At 58.5% G+C, this 14270-nt stretch overlaps 1 protein-coding gene across 3 annotated transcripts in view; it reads left to right on the forward strand.

The window, feature by feature from the left end:
- Positions 1 to 14040, forward strand: part of CRHR2 (corticotropin releasing hormone receptor 2) — a 73521-nt gene extending 59481 nt beyond the window's left edge. For all 3 annotated transcript variants that reach the window (XM_056804080.1, XM_056804081.1, XM_056804079.1), the window contains 4 exons: positions 9289 to 9374; positions 10825 to 10960; positions 11583 to 11624; positions 13240 to 14040. In XM_056804080.1, the coding sequence (XP_056660058.1) occupies positions 9289 to 9374; positions 10825 to 10960; positions 11583 to 11624; positions 13240 to 13380 (405 nt within the window). In that variant the 3' untranslated portion in view covers positions 13381 to 14040. The remainder of the gene's footprint in view (positions 1 to 9288; positions 9375 to 10824; positions 10961 to 11582; positions 11625 to 13239) is intronic.
- Positions 14041 to 14270: the final 230 nt, after the last annotated feature.

Consider the following 14270-nt stretch of genomic DNA (forward strand, 5'->3'; position numbering starts at 1 on the left):
TGCCCTGCTGTTGGCATCACCGGGCCCTTCCGGGCAATATGCTCTGCCAGGAGCATCCTCTCCTCGGGCCTGCCCGGGCCCTCCTTCTGCCTCTCCCTTCTCGCGCTACTCCCCTCCGCCACATTCCCCTGAGGGTTGGCTGGCACCAGTGGGGAGGGGTGGACGGGGCACACGGATGGGTACGATGGGGGTGGGAAGTGGGGTTGATGTTGCTTCAGCTTTGGAGAAAACCTCCAGTCTTGGCGGCCTCCCGCTTTGCTTTTGTGGACGCACAACTGATAGAGGGAGAGATTTTTTTAATCCCTGCCTTGGAATCTCCATCATAGAACCAGTAAGTGTCCGTCCCAGGGCAGAAGAGTGCTGAGGGCTTGGCAACTGGGGGGAAGTGGCTTGCCCAGGATCATGTGGTGAAGAAATATCTGTGGCTAGATTTGAATCTAGGACTTCCTCTCTCTGGACCTGGGTCTCTACCCACTCTGTCACCTGCATTTTGCAGAAGTTACTGGGAGATGTTGTGCCATTTATAGGTAAAATGCCACTTGCAGATAAAAAAGAAGTGACCAATTCTCACAAGAGTTACATAGTCTTCTGGAATGCCCCCGACAGTATGGGGAAGTACACCTTGGAGGGGGAGAGAGAGAGAGAGAGAGAGAGAGAGAGAGAGAGAGAGAGAGAGAGAGAGAGAGAGAGAGAGAGAGAGAGAGACGGGGGGAAGAGGGAGAGAGAGAGGGAGGGAGGGAGAGAAAGAGAGAGACGGAGGAGAAGCAGAATGGAAAGGTCACAGGCTTTGAAGGGAAGGGGACCTGGGTTCAAATCCTACCTCAGATACTTAGTATATGTGTGACCTTGGTCAAGTCACTTCCCACTCTGCACCAGGGGAGCCAGAACCTTTGCCCTCTGGCTGCCAAGGGCTACTCCAGAACTGCCCTCTGAGAATAATTGTCCAAACCCCACTGTTCAAGCTCAGTCACCTTCTGTAATGTCTATCCCCACCCATCTGTCTCTAGGCTGGCAAATACTAATGTGCAGAGCCAGAGACATGGGGCTTCTAAGTCCTCAGAGACCCCCTCTACAGCTCCCCAGGAAGTGGCCGCCCACCCTTAGCTCGGAGAAGCCCACCGCCTGCCTCCAGTGGTAGCCCAGCAGCTTCTTCCTGGTGTGGAGTGGAAATCTGCCTTTTCGAATTCTATTCACGGGTCCTAGTGGCCAAACAAGCCAGTGGAATCCCTCTCGTACCGAGGAGAAGCGTCCTTCTCCCCAGCCCCAACTCCTCTTCTCTCTTCCAAGCGAACGCCCTTCCTTTCTTCAAGGGATTCTTTCCCAGCATGCTCTGTGGACTTGGTCGGCCTCCTGGGCACCTGCCCAGCCAATCAGCGTCCTGCTGGTCATTTGTCCGGTCCATTTCCTGGGCAGAGGAAACAGAAGGAACCTTAGAATGATGAGGCTCTCTGTCCTCTCCATCAACTCTCCTCAAACTGCCATTCAGAGCGTCGGTCCTCTCCTTCCTTTGACCCTTCTTCTCCCCCTAGTTCCACTCCATCGTGCTTGTCTGTGGTCCTCGCTCCTCCTTGGCAGCGACGGGCCATTCTTGTTTTTTAACCCTCACCTTCCATCTTGGAATCACCACTGTGTACTGGCTCCAGGCAGAAGAATGGTCAGGGCGAGACCATGGGGGTCAAGTGACTGGCCCAGGGTCACCCAGCTGGGAGGTGGCTGAGGCCAGATTGGAACCCAGGACCCCCTGTCTCTAGGCCTGGCTCTCCATCCACGGAGCCACCCCGCTGCCCCCAACAGGCCATTCTGAGCATCAGTACCCCAGAACCAAGGCACAGCTCGGATCCACACTCCCGCCTGCCATTGCTTTCAGCTTCTAAGTGGCCTCTTCATGCGCGCTGGCCTTGGTCCTCCCTGTCGGAATCCTTTCTGCCCGGGTCGGGCCAGCTTCCCTTTAAGCCTGGCATTTCCTTGGGCAAAGGCATCCTTGGTGCCTTGTGGAGCCCCGTGTCGCGAGTGCTGGGGGCACGGAAGGAACGCGGAAGGCCCCCGCCCTGAAGCGCTTCCTGGTGTCCTCTTTGGAAGCCGGGTCTCCGGAAGACGGAGGGCCTCCTCCAGGCTTCCCACCTTCCTTCTCCTTCAGTGGCCCAGAGCCCCAGATGGGCTCGCCCGAGGCTTCCGTCCCTTCGGGCCCAGCGTGCCTTCCTCCTTGCTGGCCACCGTCCGGCCCGGAAGAGCCGCGCCCCTGATCGTTGCCTCGGAAAAAGAAAGTCTCGCCGCTGGGCCGAGCGTGCATTCGCTGGCCGCCTCCGGGGAGGGGGAGGACTCGCGGGCGCAGGGCAGCTCCAGGCTCCCAGATCTAGGATGTTTCAAGAAGTCTCTGCTCAGGCAGCTCCAGGATGCCCCGATGCAATGTCGCTCTGGCTTTCCCTTGGTCAAGTCAACAGGCAAAGGGAACAAGTATGTATGAAGCATCCAGCACTGGATCCAGGGGCGCTGAGGGGGCTCTGAGTTCAAGTCTGGCCGTGTGACCCTGAGCCCAGTTTGCCTCAATCCGCTGGAGAAGAAAGTGGCAACGCAGCGCTCGGCTCCTTCTCCTCTGGGCCACACGCTTTAGCCTTCAGCTTTGGGGGACGCTTCTGGCTCTTTCCTAAGGTGGAGAGAGCAGAAGAGTTAGCGGGGGGCGTTCTCCGAGCCCCTCCGCTCCCTTCCCTTAGAGGGAAGCCAGCCAGAACCAGCACCTCACTGGGCCGGCCCTCCAGACCCAGTCCGGATCTCCACCCAACCCCTTGGGGGCTCGCTTGGTGCCAGGGAGAGGCTCAGCCCTCCCCCGCCCAACCCGGAGGCATGTGGCCATCCTGGGCAGCCTCAAAGCCTCTCTGGAGCCTTTGCCTCCGCGTGCCTCCACACCATGGAGCCAAACCACCCCAGGACCAGCAGGGGCCGCCTGGCAGCCCATGAGCTCTTCTCCGACTCCCCAAGCAGTGGCCCCCCCAACCTGGACTCGGGGACAGCCGCCATCTTCCAGGGCCACCCAAGACACATGAGGAGGCCTCCCCCACCCCTCCTAATTCTGCTTGGGGGGATGGGGAGAAAGGCAAAGCATCTATCAGGCGCCCACTCTGTGCCAAGCACTGGGTTAACGCAAGGGCTTTACAAGTGTTATCTCGCTTGGTCCTCCAACCCCTGGAGCTAGACGCCATCAGATGGACCCTATTTTATGTCATGGAGAAGCTGGGACAGAGCGTAGGGGACTTGGCCAGTGTCGGAACCCAGATTTGAACTCGGGTCTTCTTGGCTTGAAGTCCAGCACTCTGCCCCACCTCGCTGCCTGGGGCCCAAGCAGAACCAGTCCCACCTTCTTGCCCATAACAACCTTTGGGGCATCCCTCCTCAGTCCAGGCCCTTCTCCGTGGAAACAGGGATGATGCATCCCCCTCCCGGCTCCCGGCATGATGCGGTGATGCTTCGCCAGCTTGCCAACCCCTTTCCCTAAAGATGTGGTGCCCAGAATGACCAGGGCGGGGCCCCTGTCACCTCCCCCCAGCCTCAGTTGTCATGAGCTCTCGTGCTGCCCCCTGACATGCCAGGCTAGAAGCTCCCCGTGCCAGCTTCTCCCGTGGCACGCCTTTCCCTCCAGTAGACCTCCTTTACAGGGCAGCAAGTGCAAGGACCGACGTCCTTGCTTACGGAAGAGGCATGGGGGGGGGGGTTCTGTCTGAGGACAGGGGAGGCCTTCCCTGCTCTGGCCCGGGTGGCCCGGCTAGCAAGGCCATAGGCCAGCCCCAGAGGAGTGGAGCCATGGGATTCCGGTGATGGCTCCTGCACGGGCTGAGGGATGCTGGATGCTCGCCGTGTGCTGGCACGTTGAGGCCCCTGGGACAAGGCCCGCACTGGGTGATGCCGCATGGCTGGATCGCGTGCCCTACTCCGGGGGCAGTGAGCAGAGGCTCCTAGGAGTGCTGAGCGAGCCGCTCTGAGCTGCAATCCAAGAGCAGACGGGCATAAGCTGGGGCGGGGCTGGAGGAGGCCTGTGAGAGCAGACGTGCTCCGGCCCTTATGGCAGAGACGGCGCGCCGGGCTCCGGGCCAGGCGTGGAGTGCCATTATGGGCTTGGCGGAGGAGCTGCTTTGCTGGAGTCTTCTGAATGCCATCAAGAGGGTTTTCAACAGAAAAAGGAAGGGGAGAAAGAAAGTGGCCGCATTGGCGAGCCAGGGCGCAGAGCGTTGAGAGCGGCAGGTGTGGAACAGAATGGACAAAGCCCGTGTGAATGGCCAGCCGTTGGCAGGAGACCAAATCCCGGAGGAGAGCCACAAAGCCCACAGACTCGGGAAGAATACGGGAAATCAGCGCCATGAAGTAGGGATGGAAATCGGGGCACCTTAGATAGCCTCGAGACTTCCTGGGATGGAGCTCGGCCAGATGCTGGGCCTGTTCAGTGAGGAGGCGTAACAGGCCATGGAGGAAGCCACGGAAAAGGCAACGGCCTGCCTGCTGGGCTCTGAAGAGACTTTGGCCCCCAGACCCCAAGGCAGTACAGAGAGCACGGTCCGGGGCTGGGCGGCCTCCATTTCCCAGATGTCTTTCCCCTCTTCTACAAAATGCATGACTGGGCATGTGGCTTTGTCACTGCAGCCCCCTCCCCTCCTCAGAAACCGAGTCTCACATAAAGGGAGACCCAGAGACCGAAGGCAGGAGAGACCCAGAGAACAAGAGCAGGAGAGACCCAGAGACAGAGCAGGAGAGACCCAGAGACAGAGCAGGAGAGACCCAGAGACAGAGCAGGAGAGACCCAGAGACAGAGCAGGAGAGACCCAGAGACAGAGCAGGAGAGACCCAGAGACAGAGCAGGAGAGACCCAGAGACTGAGGGCAGGAGAGACCCAGAGAACAAGAGCAGGAGAGACCCAGAGACAGAGCAGGAGAGATCCAGAGACCGAGGACAGGAGAGACCCAGAGACAGAGCAGGAGAGACCCAGAGACAGAGCAGGAGAGACCCAGAGACCGAGGGCAGGAGAGACCCAGAGACAGAGCAGGAGAAACCCAGAGACAGAGCAGGAGAGACCCAGAGACAGAACAGGAGAGACCCAGAGGCCAAGAGCTGGAGAGACCCAGAGACTGAGGGCAGGAGAGACCCAGAGAACAAGAGCAGGAGAGACCCAGAGACAGAACAGGAGAGACCCAGAGACAGAGCAGGAGAGACCCAGAGACAGAACAGGAGAGACCCAGAGGCTAAGAGCTGGAGAGACCCAGAGACAGAGCAGGAGAGACCCAGAGAACAAGAGCAGGAGAGACCCAGAGACCAAGGGCAGGAGAGACCCAGAGACAGAGCAGGAGAGACCCAAAGACAGAGCAGGAGAGACCCAGAGACAGAACAGGAGAGACCCAGAGGCTAAGAGCTGGAGAGACCCAGAGACAGAGCAGGAGAGACCCAGAGACCAAGGGCAGGAGAGACCCAGAGACAGAGCAGGAGAGACCCAGAGACAGAGCAGGAGAGACCCAGAGACAGAACAGGAGAGACCCAGAGGCTAAGAGCTGGAGAGACCCAGAGACAGAGCAGGAGAGACCCAGAGAACAAGAGCAGGAGAGACCCAGAGACCAAAGGCAGGAGAGACCCAGAGACAGAGCAGGAGAGACCCAGAGACAGAGCAGGAGAGACCCAGAGACAGAACAGGAGAGACCCAGAGGCTAAGAGCTGGAGAGACCCAGAGACAGAGCAGGAGAGACCCAGAGGAGGAGAAATCTGAGAAGGGCTCATATCTGCGAGAGAAAGGGCTGATGGGACCACAAGGGCTCTGTTTGTAATAGGGACTGGCCTAAACCAGACAGTGCCTTTCTGCAGGCCAAACACAAAAGCCTGCTGAGAAGAAAAGGGAAAGCAGGAAAGAGACCCACATTGGCCGAATCATTAGCTTCTCCTTTGTTGGTTCCCCTCCTGATCCTTTGGGGATGGAGAGAGTCAGCTTCTTCCCTTCTCCATGGGGTGATGCCACACCAGACACCCAAGGGCAGCGCTACCACCCCCGAGTCTTCTCCTTTCCGGGTTAGACCTATGCAGTGTCCTCTACCTCTTCAGCTCCTTCCCCACATGGGCCGTCCTGCTCGGGACCCCCCAGGCTGGATCTCTGCCACTTCCCCCAGCAGACCGTGAGCTCCCTGAGGCCAGCCATCATTGAGTCTTTGGTCTTGTGCATGATGGATTTGTCCCGCCTGGTTACTTCACTGGCCAGGTGAGCAAGAAGAAGCGGGTGGCTCCAAGGAGCACTGAGGCACTGCTGCTCCCCCACACTGCCAGACCAGCCCCGTGTCGCCCTCCACCTCGGCACCTTTGTAAACAGTCCTCACCATGTGTGGGCTGCCTCCCTCCTTCATTCAGCTTCCTCAGTGCCCAGCCACTGGCAGGCGTACCCAGGGTCCCTCCGTTTGGAAGGGGTGGAGAGATGGCCTCCTGTTGCTCCAGGGGCCTGAGAACGGGATTTCCTTCAGGCCTCTGGCTCTCAGGTGGCCTTGGGAGCCTCCTCCCCTTGGTTCTGATTCAGTCTTTAACTCTCCATAAGTCATTCAACTAACTCCTGGGAAGTTCCTGCTATGTGCCAGGCCCTGGGGACACATTCTTGCTCTGGAGGATTCCCATGCAAACCACTCTAAGTAGAAGGTCCAGAGCAGGGGAGAGTGAATGCCAGAGGAGACACCCGCAGCTGGAGGGTGTATGAGAAGAGCTAGAAAGGCCTCCTGCCCCAGCAGTGCCAGGTTCCAGCGTTCTTCCATCTAGGAAGTTCCGCGTCATTGGCAAGCACTAAGGGTTAGTGTCCGAGCCCCCTGGACCTCTGTGGGGGCAGGGCTTTGGAGAGAGTAGTGGGGCTGCTGTCATCCCTGTGCCCCCACCCCGAGAGCTCGGGCCTGCTGGATACAGCCGCACACACAGCCGCTTCCATCCGTATGCTGAGTGGAGACTGTACAGTGTTGGCTCTCCCAAGGCAAGACCATCTCATTTGGGCTGTTTCCAAGGAAATTTGAAGAGGGGGCCCATGCGAATCACTGGGAGGCAAGGCAAGGCTTCCTGGAGGAGGTGGCCACTTCCCCGAGCCTTGCAGGAGAAGAGGGATTCCAACAGCAGAGGGGAAGAGGAAAAGTATTCCAGACAGGTGTTGGGGGAAGCCTGGGCACAGGCTTGGAAGTGGGAGAGAAAAGCGCTCTGATCCAGAAGCTCATGGCTCACTGGGGTGGGACACAGGGTGTGCTGGGAGATGCCCTGGGAAATGAGCCTGGAAAGTAAGGTTTGCTCCCAGCTGTGGAATGCTCTAACTTCCAAGCCAAGAAGTTTCTGCTTCTATTATAAAGGCAAGTAATGGGGAGCCACCGAGGGCTCTTGAGCTGGGTCATGACCTGGCCAGGCTTGGGCTTCACAACAACTCTGCTGGCAGCGTTTAGGGAGCGGTGAATGGGAGAAGGGGAGGAGCAGAAGCAGAGCGAGCAGGGAGGAGGTCCCCGCAAAGGCCCTAGGAGAGCCTGGACTGGGGTGGGGGCCCCCAATGGAGGGGAATTAAAGGACAAATGCCAGAGATGACATGGAGGTACCAGAGTCTATAGCCTAGTCGGTCGCCAAGGAAGGCTGTCTTGTTGAAATGCTGGTGCTGAAAAAGAGTGTTGCGCTTGGGCCTGCCTGTGACTAGCAAAGGCTACCCAGGGCCCCTCTGTGTGTAGATGGGGGTGAAGAAAGGCGCCTTCTAGCCTCTTTTCTCTCCCATGTCTGTGGCTCCCCCAAAGAGGTCTGGGCCGACAGTGTGGGACACTCAGGGTTAATCCCTCATGGGAAGAAGTTCTCGGCTCACATCCAGAGTTGCTGTCCACATCCGCCTGGGCCTCGGCTCTCCCCAAATGAGCTGATTTTCTCATTGGGGCCCAGGCGGCACTGCCAGGGGCAGCTTTCTTAAATGTTAAGCCGATTCTCCCGGGAAAGGAAGAGACGCCCAACTCTTAAATGCCATCTGAGAAGGTCACTGTGGCTGTAAGGTCCCTTCGGCAAAAGGTCAGGTCAGGTCTGGCCCATGTCTGTGTCTAGAGCTGACGCCTTGCAACTCCACGCATTGTTCCCTTATGGAGGGGAAAGAACGTTCTGGATGGGACCGAGGGGAGGAGGGAAAGGAGTGGCTTCAGGAGAGCCAGCAAACACCGTTAGCAAATGAGGTGATGGGAGCTGGCTGCGGACAGGTGCCAGATTGTGGCCAATCAGCAGAGAAGAGCTCATAATCCTTCTTTAGACCTCAAGAGTTCTCCCCTTGCCTGTTTACCCCAGAAGAGAAGACTCCAGAGTCAAGGCCGTCGGAGGCTCTCCATCCACTCAAACCACAGCTTGTGAGCCCCCACCCGTGTTTTATTAGTCAACCAGAGGACATAACTAGCTCAAATGAAAGACATTTGATGCAATGGCGTAGTCAGAAAAGTGGCAACGAAACATCCCCCACAGCCCTCTCTCGGTCTCTGTCTCTGTCCCTGGGTTTTACATGTGTCCTTGATCAGGACCCATTCTTGCTTCTGCTCCTCTCACTCTGCATCACTTCTTGGAGGTCGTTCCAGTTCACATGGAATCCCTCCAGTTCATCATTCCTTTAAGGACAATAATAGTGCATAAGCATCAATACCACAGTTTCTTCAGCCATTCCCCAATCAAAGAGCATCCCCTCATTTTCCAATTTTTTGCCACCACAAAGAGCACAGCTATGAATATTCTTGTACAAGTCTTTTTCCTTATTATCTCTTTGGGTACAAACCCAGCAGTGCTATGGCTGGATCAAAGGGCAGACAGTCTTTTAGCGCCCTTTGGGCATAGTTCCAAATTGCCCTCCAGAATGGTTGGATCAATTCACAACTCCACCAACAATGCATTAGTGTCCCAACTTTGCCACATTCCCTCCAGCATTCATTACTTTCTGTTGCTGTAATGACTGAACTTTTATTTCAATATAAACATTATTTCATGGCACAGAAAGATTCTCTGGGGTGACAAGTTGGCATTCTGGAGAAGCACAGAGCCCAGAACAGAAGCTGACAATCTGGGCCAGGCACCGTCCATGACAAATTAGTGACAAATCAAAACTTGGATCAAATAGCAGCTGTTAGTTAGCAAATGTCTTCATGTCTCTCCCTGCCCGCTTAGCTGTGAATACTTCTGCCATAGATTCCCAGAGATTTGGGTGGAGAGACAGAGACAGAAAGCCTGAGCAGGGAATCGAATGGTCAGACTGTGCCTCGTTGCCGGGTCGCCGCTAGTCTCTGTCTGTCTTCTTCCTTCCAGATTAATTTTGTTTTCCTGTTCAACATCGTCAGGATTTTGATGACGAAGCTTCGAGCGTCAACCACATCAGAGACGATGCAGTACAGGTAAGCGGCTGCTGTGTGGGCAGCCAGTGTGCTCGGCTCCATTCGTCCATTCCCCCGCCTTGTTGCCAGGTAGGGATGGCTGTTCCGAAGCCCCTGAGAGAGCAGGAAGGTGCTTTGACAGGGCCCCAGTAGAGGAGACCCCTACTCAGTCCCCTGTTCTTTGAGGAGGAATTCCTTAAGCCAAAGCTTAAGCCCTTTTGTGTCTGTCTAGCCAGTCCCCGGTGGACCTAGAACCTTAAGAAGAGGGGAAAGGGGGGAGCTAGATTTGGAGGTAAAGGGTCCACTCTGGCCCAGGGGGTATGCGTGACTTTGTGCAATCCCCTTAACACAATTGGGCCTCTGCTCCCAATTCTACCCAATGGGGGCCATAATGCCTTTGCCACCTACTTAACCTGCTGGATAAGAACAAATGGCCTCGGGAAACCTATGGAAATGGCCACCCGGACCAGAGAAGACCCATGGGTGCACTCTGTTGGGTCCTTTCCCTTTTTCTCAGCTTGAAACACAGCCCCTCGCCCCTTGCCAGCTTCTAGCCCTTTGCCAAAGGCTGCTCGGTGCCCTCCTCCCTCCCCTTGGCCTTTGGGCATCTCTTGTCCAAAAGGAGTGAGTTGGTTAGACCCAATGAACTATTAATGAATGAATGAATGAATGTGAATGAATCCCAGTGGGCTTCAGCTGAATTCTCTTCTAAAGGGAAAACCATATTCCTTTGGGCATCACTGAGTCATGAACCAGGGAGGAATTGATGTCATGGCAGCCCCGTGTGGGCCCTGGCTAGTGGCCCAATGTGAGCACTTCCCCCCTCTGCTGTCTGGGATAATGTGGGGGCTCCCAAGCCACTTGAAGTCACTCTTTGGGCATGCGGAATGGAAAACAGCCGCCAACACTGCCCTAGACCCTGCCTTCCCCCTCCCTTGGGCTCCCCTGACCCCCAGGCTGTCCCTTCTGCCTGACTCCAGATGTTTTCCTCTTCTCACTCCTCTTTTCCCTGGAACTGCTCCCCATCCCCCAGCCCTACACCCAGACCTTGAAAATTCTCCTCAGCCCCTGGACTTGCAAGGTCTGCTGGTCAGCCGAGCAACCAGAGGATGTGGCCGCAGAGCTGCTCTCTCCCACTCCTGAGAGAATCCCTCCTGAGGGCAGCCTTGAGCTGTCCCCTCCATGCTTCCCTGACTGCAAGGTGGATGGACAGACCGATGGATGGACAGACGGATGGGTGGATGTGGATGTATTTCAATCCCAGCGCCCAAACCTTTGTCCAACACTGGCAGTGGGAAGAGCTTGGAACCAGGCACAGTTGGGCACTGAGTGTCACTGGGAGCTTCCTGTCCCACAGCAAGATGGGGCCCAGCATGCCCCGGAGACTGGAAGAGGAAGCTGGGCCAAGGGGGGGCCAGACTGTCCTGCTTGCCCGTGACCTTTGGCCTCTCTGCTCTCCTCCCCCACCCAGAAAGGCGGTGAAGGCGACCCTGGTCCTCCTGCCGCTCCTGGGCATCACCTACATGCTCTTCTTTGTCAACCCCGGGGAGGACGACGTGTCCCAGATCGTCTTCATTTACTTCAATTCCTTTCTGCAGTCCTTCCAGGTCAGAGCCTTGGAGCCCCCGGCGGGGTTGGAGGAAAGAGAAGGGCTGCTGTTGGGCTTGTTCTTGCCCACCCGGCAGGGGAGGGGCCCCAGGATTCAGCTGGGAGGGGAGACGGGGCTGGACCAAGCTGGCCTGAGGCTAGCTGTGCTCTTGTGAAGCCCAGCCAGATGCACATGGTTCCTGGGCACGGGTGCAGACCGGGAGGAGGGGAGGCTGCTCCGGTGCTCTGCCCAGGCGTGTGTACACATGCCCAAATGCAGACTGGCACCAGCTCGGAGAGGGAGGGCCAAGCCCAGCCCCACGGCCCCACGCCTGGACCCAAACTGGCCCCGGCCTCCTGAAGGCAGCCCCTCCCCTTGTCTCGGGTCCTGGCGTGGCCAGCCCTGGGATGGGGCTAGGCCTGGGGCCATAGAAGAGTGGAAGCTGCGCTCAGGACCTTGGACAGCGCCTGGCTGGAACTACCACAGTTCCTACTGAATCTGGGCTGCTGCCTGCTAGCTGCTTGCTGCCCCCTCCGTAGTCCTCCCTGCTCCCTGCCCTCCTCCCCCCTTTCCCATGACCCCTTTCTGCTTGCTGCCCGCTGGCCCCTGTGGCCCTCACCGCCTCGCATCTTCCTCCCCAGGGCTTCTTCGTGTCCGTGTTCTACTGCTTTCTGAACGGAGAGGTGAGTGGCCCGAGCCCCGTCCAGGCTCTTAGGGGAGGGACCGGAAATGGCCACACAGAAGCCGGGCTCCAGACTTCCTGGGCGTCCTGACCAAGGGAGGAAGGAGGCTCGCTGGGGAAGGCGCTGGGAGAGAGGGGACCATGACGTAGTCTCACCTGCTTTGGGAAAGAGGCAGAAGGGCTGAGGCTGAGAACCTGAGAGCTAGCAGGAATGGGAACAGGGCAGTTGGGTGGCTCGGTGGGCAGAGCCAGGCCTGGAGTCACGAGGACCCGGGTTCTTAGCTGGGTGACCCTGGGCGAGTCACTGAACCCCAATGCCTGGCCCTTACCCAGTTGTGCCTTGGAGCTGATACTTGCATTGATTTAAAAAAGGAAGCGCTTTAGCAAATTGAAACCACAGCTGTGGGGCTGACAGCTCCCTTAGAGGCCTCTTTGAACCCCCTCTTTGGTCGGTGGGGAGCCTGAAGCACAAAAGAAGACTTGCCCAGGAAGACAGAAGAGATGGACAAGCCTCTGTCCTTAGCCGCCCGCCCAGGGCTGTCAAATTTCTGGGTCTGAGGCCCCCCGGGCAGAGAAGGCTTCCATCAGATGTATGGCAGCACCCAGAGCTGTGAGACCAGAGCTAGCAGAGACCCCCTCCAAATCCCCCGTTTTACATGTAAGGAAACTGAGGCTGGGGAGGGGAAGGAGCACTGGCAGGGTCACTCATTCAGGCAACAGAAGGGTGGGGAAGAGAGCCCCAATGTTCTGGTTCCCAGCACAGTTGCCCTTGGCTCCATCTTCCTGTTCCCTGGAACCCTGAGCCTTGAATGAGGCTCCCCTGAAAAGGTCCCAGAAGCACCTCGGAGGAGAGCCAGACTGGGCAGCTTCAGGCCCCAAGTCTACTTATCCAGACTGGTTGAGGCTGAAGGCAGTGACATGGAGGGGGAGGCACAGAAAGGGCGGAGGAAGCAGGAATCCCGCAGGCGCCCGCCAAAACCTCCAAGGGCTCCCCAGGGCTTCGAGATGCCCCTCGAGCCCTCCATGGTTGTGGGAGGCTCCAACATAGCCACGTCTGCCAAGCACCTGGCAAACCCTGCAGAAACGGCAGCTTCTGTCATTGTCTACATGGTGGGGAGGAAGTTGGCCCAGCAGATGGGCTCAGACCATAGCCTTGCCCACTGAAGCCTCAACCCTGGAGCCAGGTTGACCGTCACCCCTCTCTCCCCCTCTCTGTCTGTCTGTTTCTGTCTCTCTGTCTCTCTCCTTCTCCCTCTCTCTGTCTCTCTCTGTGTGTCTCTCCTCCCTCTCTCTGTCTCTCTCTCTCCCTCCCTCTCCCTCTCTCTGTCACTGTCTCTCTGTCTCTGTCTCTCTCTCTCTCTGTGTCTCTCTGTTCTCTGCCTCTCTCTGTCTCTCTCTCTCTCTGTCTCTCTCTCCCCCCCCCTCTCCCTCTCTCTGTCTTCCTCCCTTTCTGTCTCTCTCTGTCTCTGTCTCTCTCCCTCCCTCTCTCTGTCTCTCTCTCTCCCCCCTCTCTCTCTCTCTCTCTCTCTGTCTCTCTCTGTGTCTCTCTCTCTCCCCCCCACCCTCTGTCTCTGTCTCACCACCCCCCCACCCCCGCCTCTCCCCTCTCTCTCCAGGTCCGAGCAGCGGTGAGGAAGAGGTGGCGCCGCTGGCAGGATCACCACTCCCTTCGGGTGCGGGTTGCCCGGGCCATGTCGATCCCGACGTCCCCCACCAGGATCAGCTTCCACAGCATCAAGCAGACGGCTGCTGTCTGATGCCAGGCCTTGCTAGAGGCTTAGCCCAGCACCCCCCTCCCCCTTCCCCTCTGGTGATGCTCCTCCTCCCCCTCCCCCTCCCCCCTTGCCCGGGCACAGACAGAGGAGAAAAGGCCGGGAAGGAGAGGGACGCCCAGGAAGTGGGAGCACGCGGTCAGCTCCCAGCGTGACTGCAAAGGGTGGCCCAAACCTGGGAGCCCCGTGAGAGGAGGGCAGGGAAGCCTCATCCCACGTCCCTTCTCTGGGCGGCTGCCTGAGGGGGAGCCGGAGGTCCAGGGGTCAGGCTGGGGGGGGGGGTTGCGAGGGGCTGCAGACGGCCTCCCGCCCGGGCATGGCATCCTTCAGACGGAGACGCTGAGGGGAGCCGGCCGGGGCCACGCGGAGGCTCGGCCACGAAGCTCAGCTCGCCCGGCCCGTCCCGCCGCCCTCTTCCCTGGCAGCGCTGGTTTCCCAAGAACCCCCAGAGATGGGCGGCGCCCCCAGGCCCTGCCCCAGCCCATCTCCTGGCTGGGGGTGTGCAGGAAGGGGAGGAGCCGGAGAGGCGCCCAGCGGGGAGAGGGAGGGCAGTCAGGCTGTGCTGTCTGAACCCCGGGCCGAGGCCCCCGCCAGACCCCCCTTCAGAAACCTCGTCTCGTCTGTGCAATAAACCCGTGTGACGTGTCTCTTGTTCATTCCTGGACCCAGCAAAGGGAAGCACATTCAGAGGCTGGAAGTGGGGGGGGGCTGGGGCAGAGCGGGAAGGTCCGCCCTCCTCCGCCCCCCACTCTTCAGAGGAGGCACGTGCGGGGCTCCCCCAGAGCGGGGATGGCTGGGAGGATCCGGGCAAGCCAAGGCCCAGCGGCCCGACTCCGTCCCGGGCCGAGGAGTCTACAGGGAGGGCTGGGGATGGG

The sequence above is a fragment of the Monodelphis domestica genome, chromosome 7 (genome assembly GCF_027887165.1).
Source record: "Monodelphis domestica isolate mMonDom1 chromosome 7, mMonDom1.pri, whole genome shotgun sequence".
Classification (NCBI taxonomy): Eukaryota; Metazoa; Chordata; class Mammalia; order Didelphimorphia; family Didelphidae; genus Monodelphis; species Monodelphis domestica.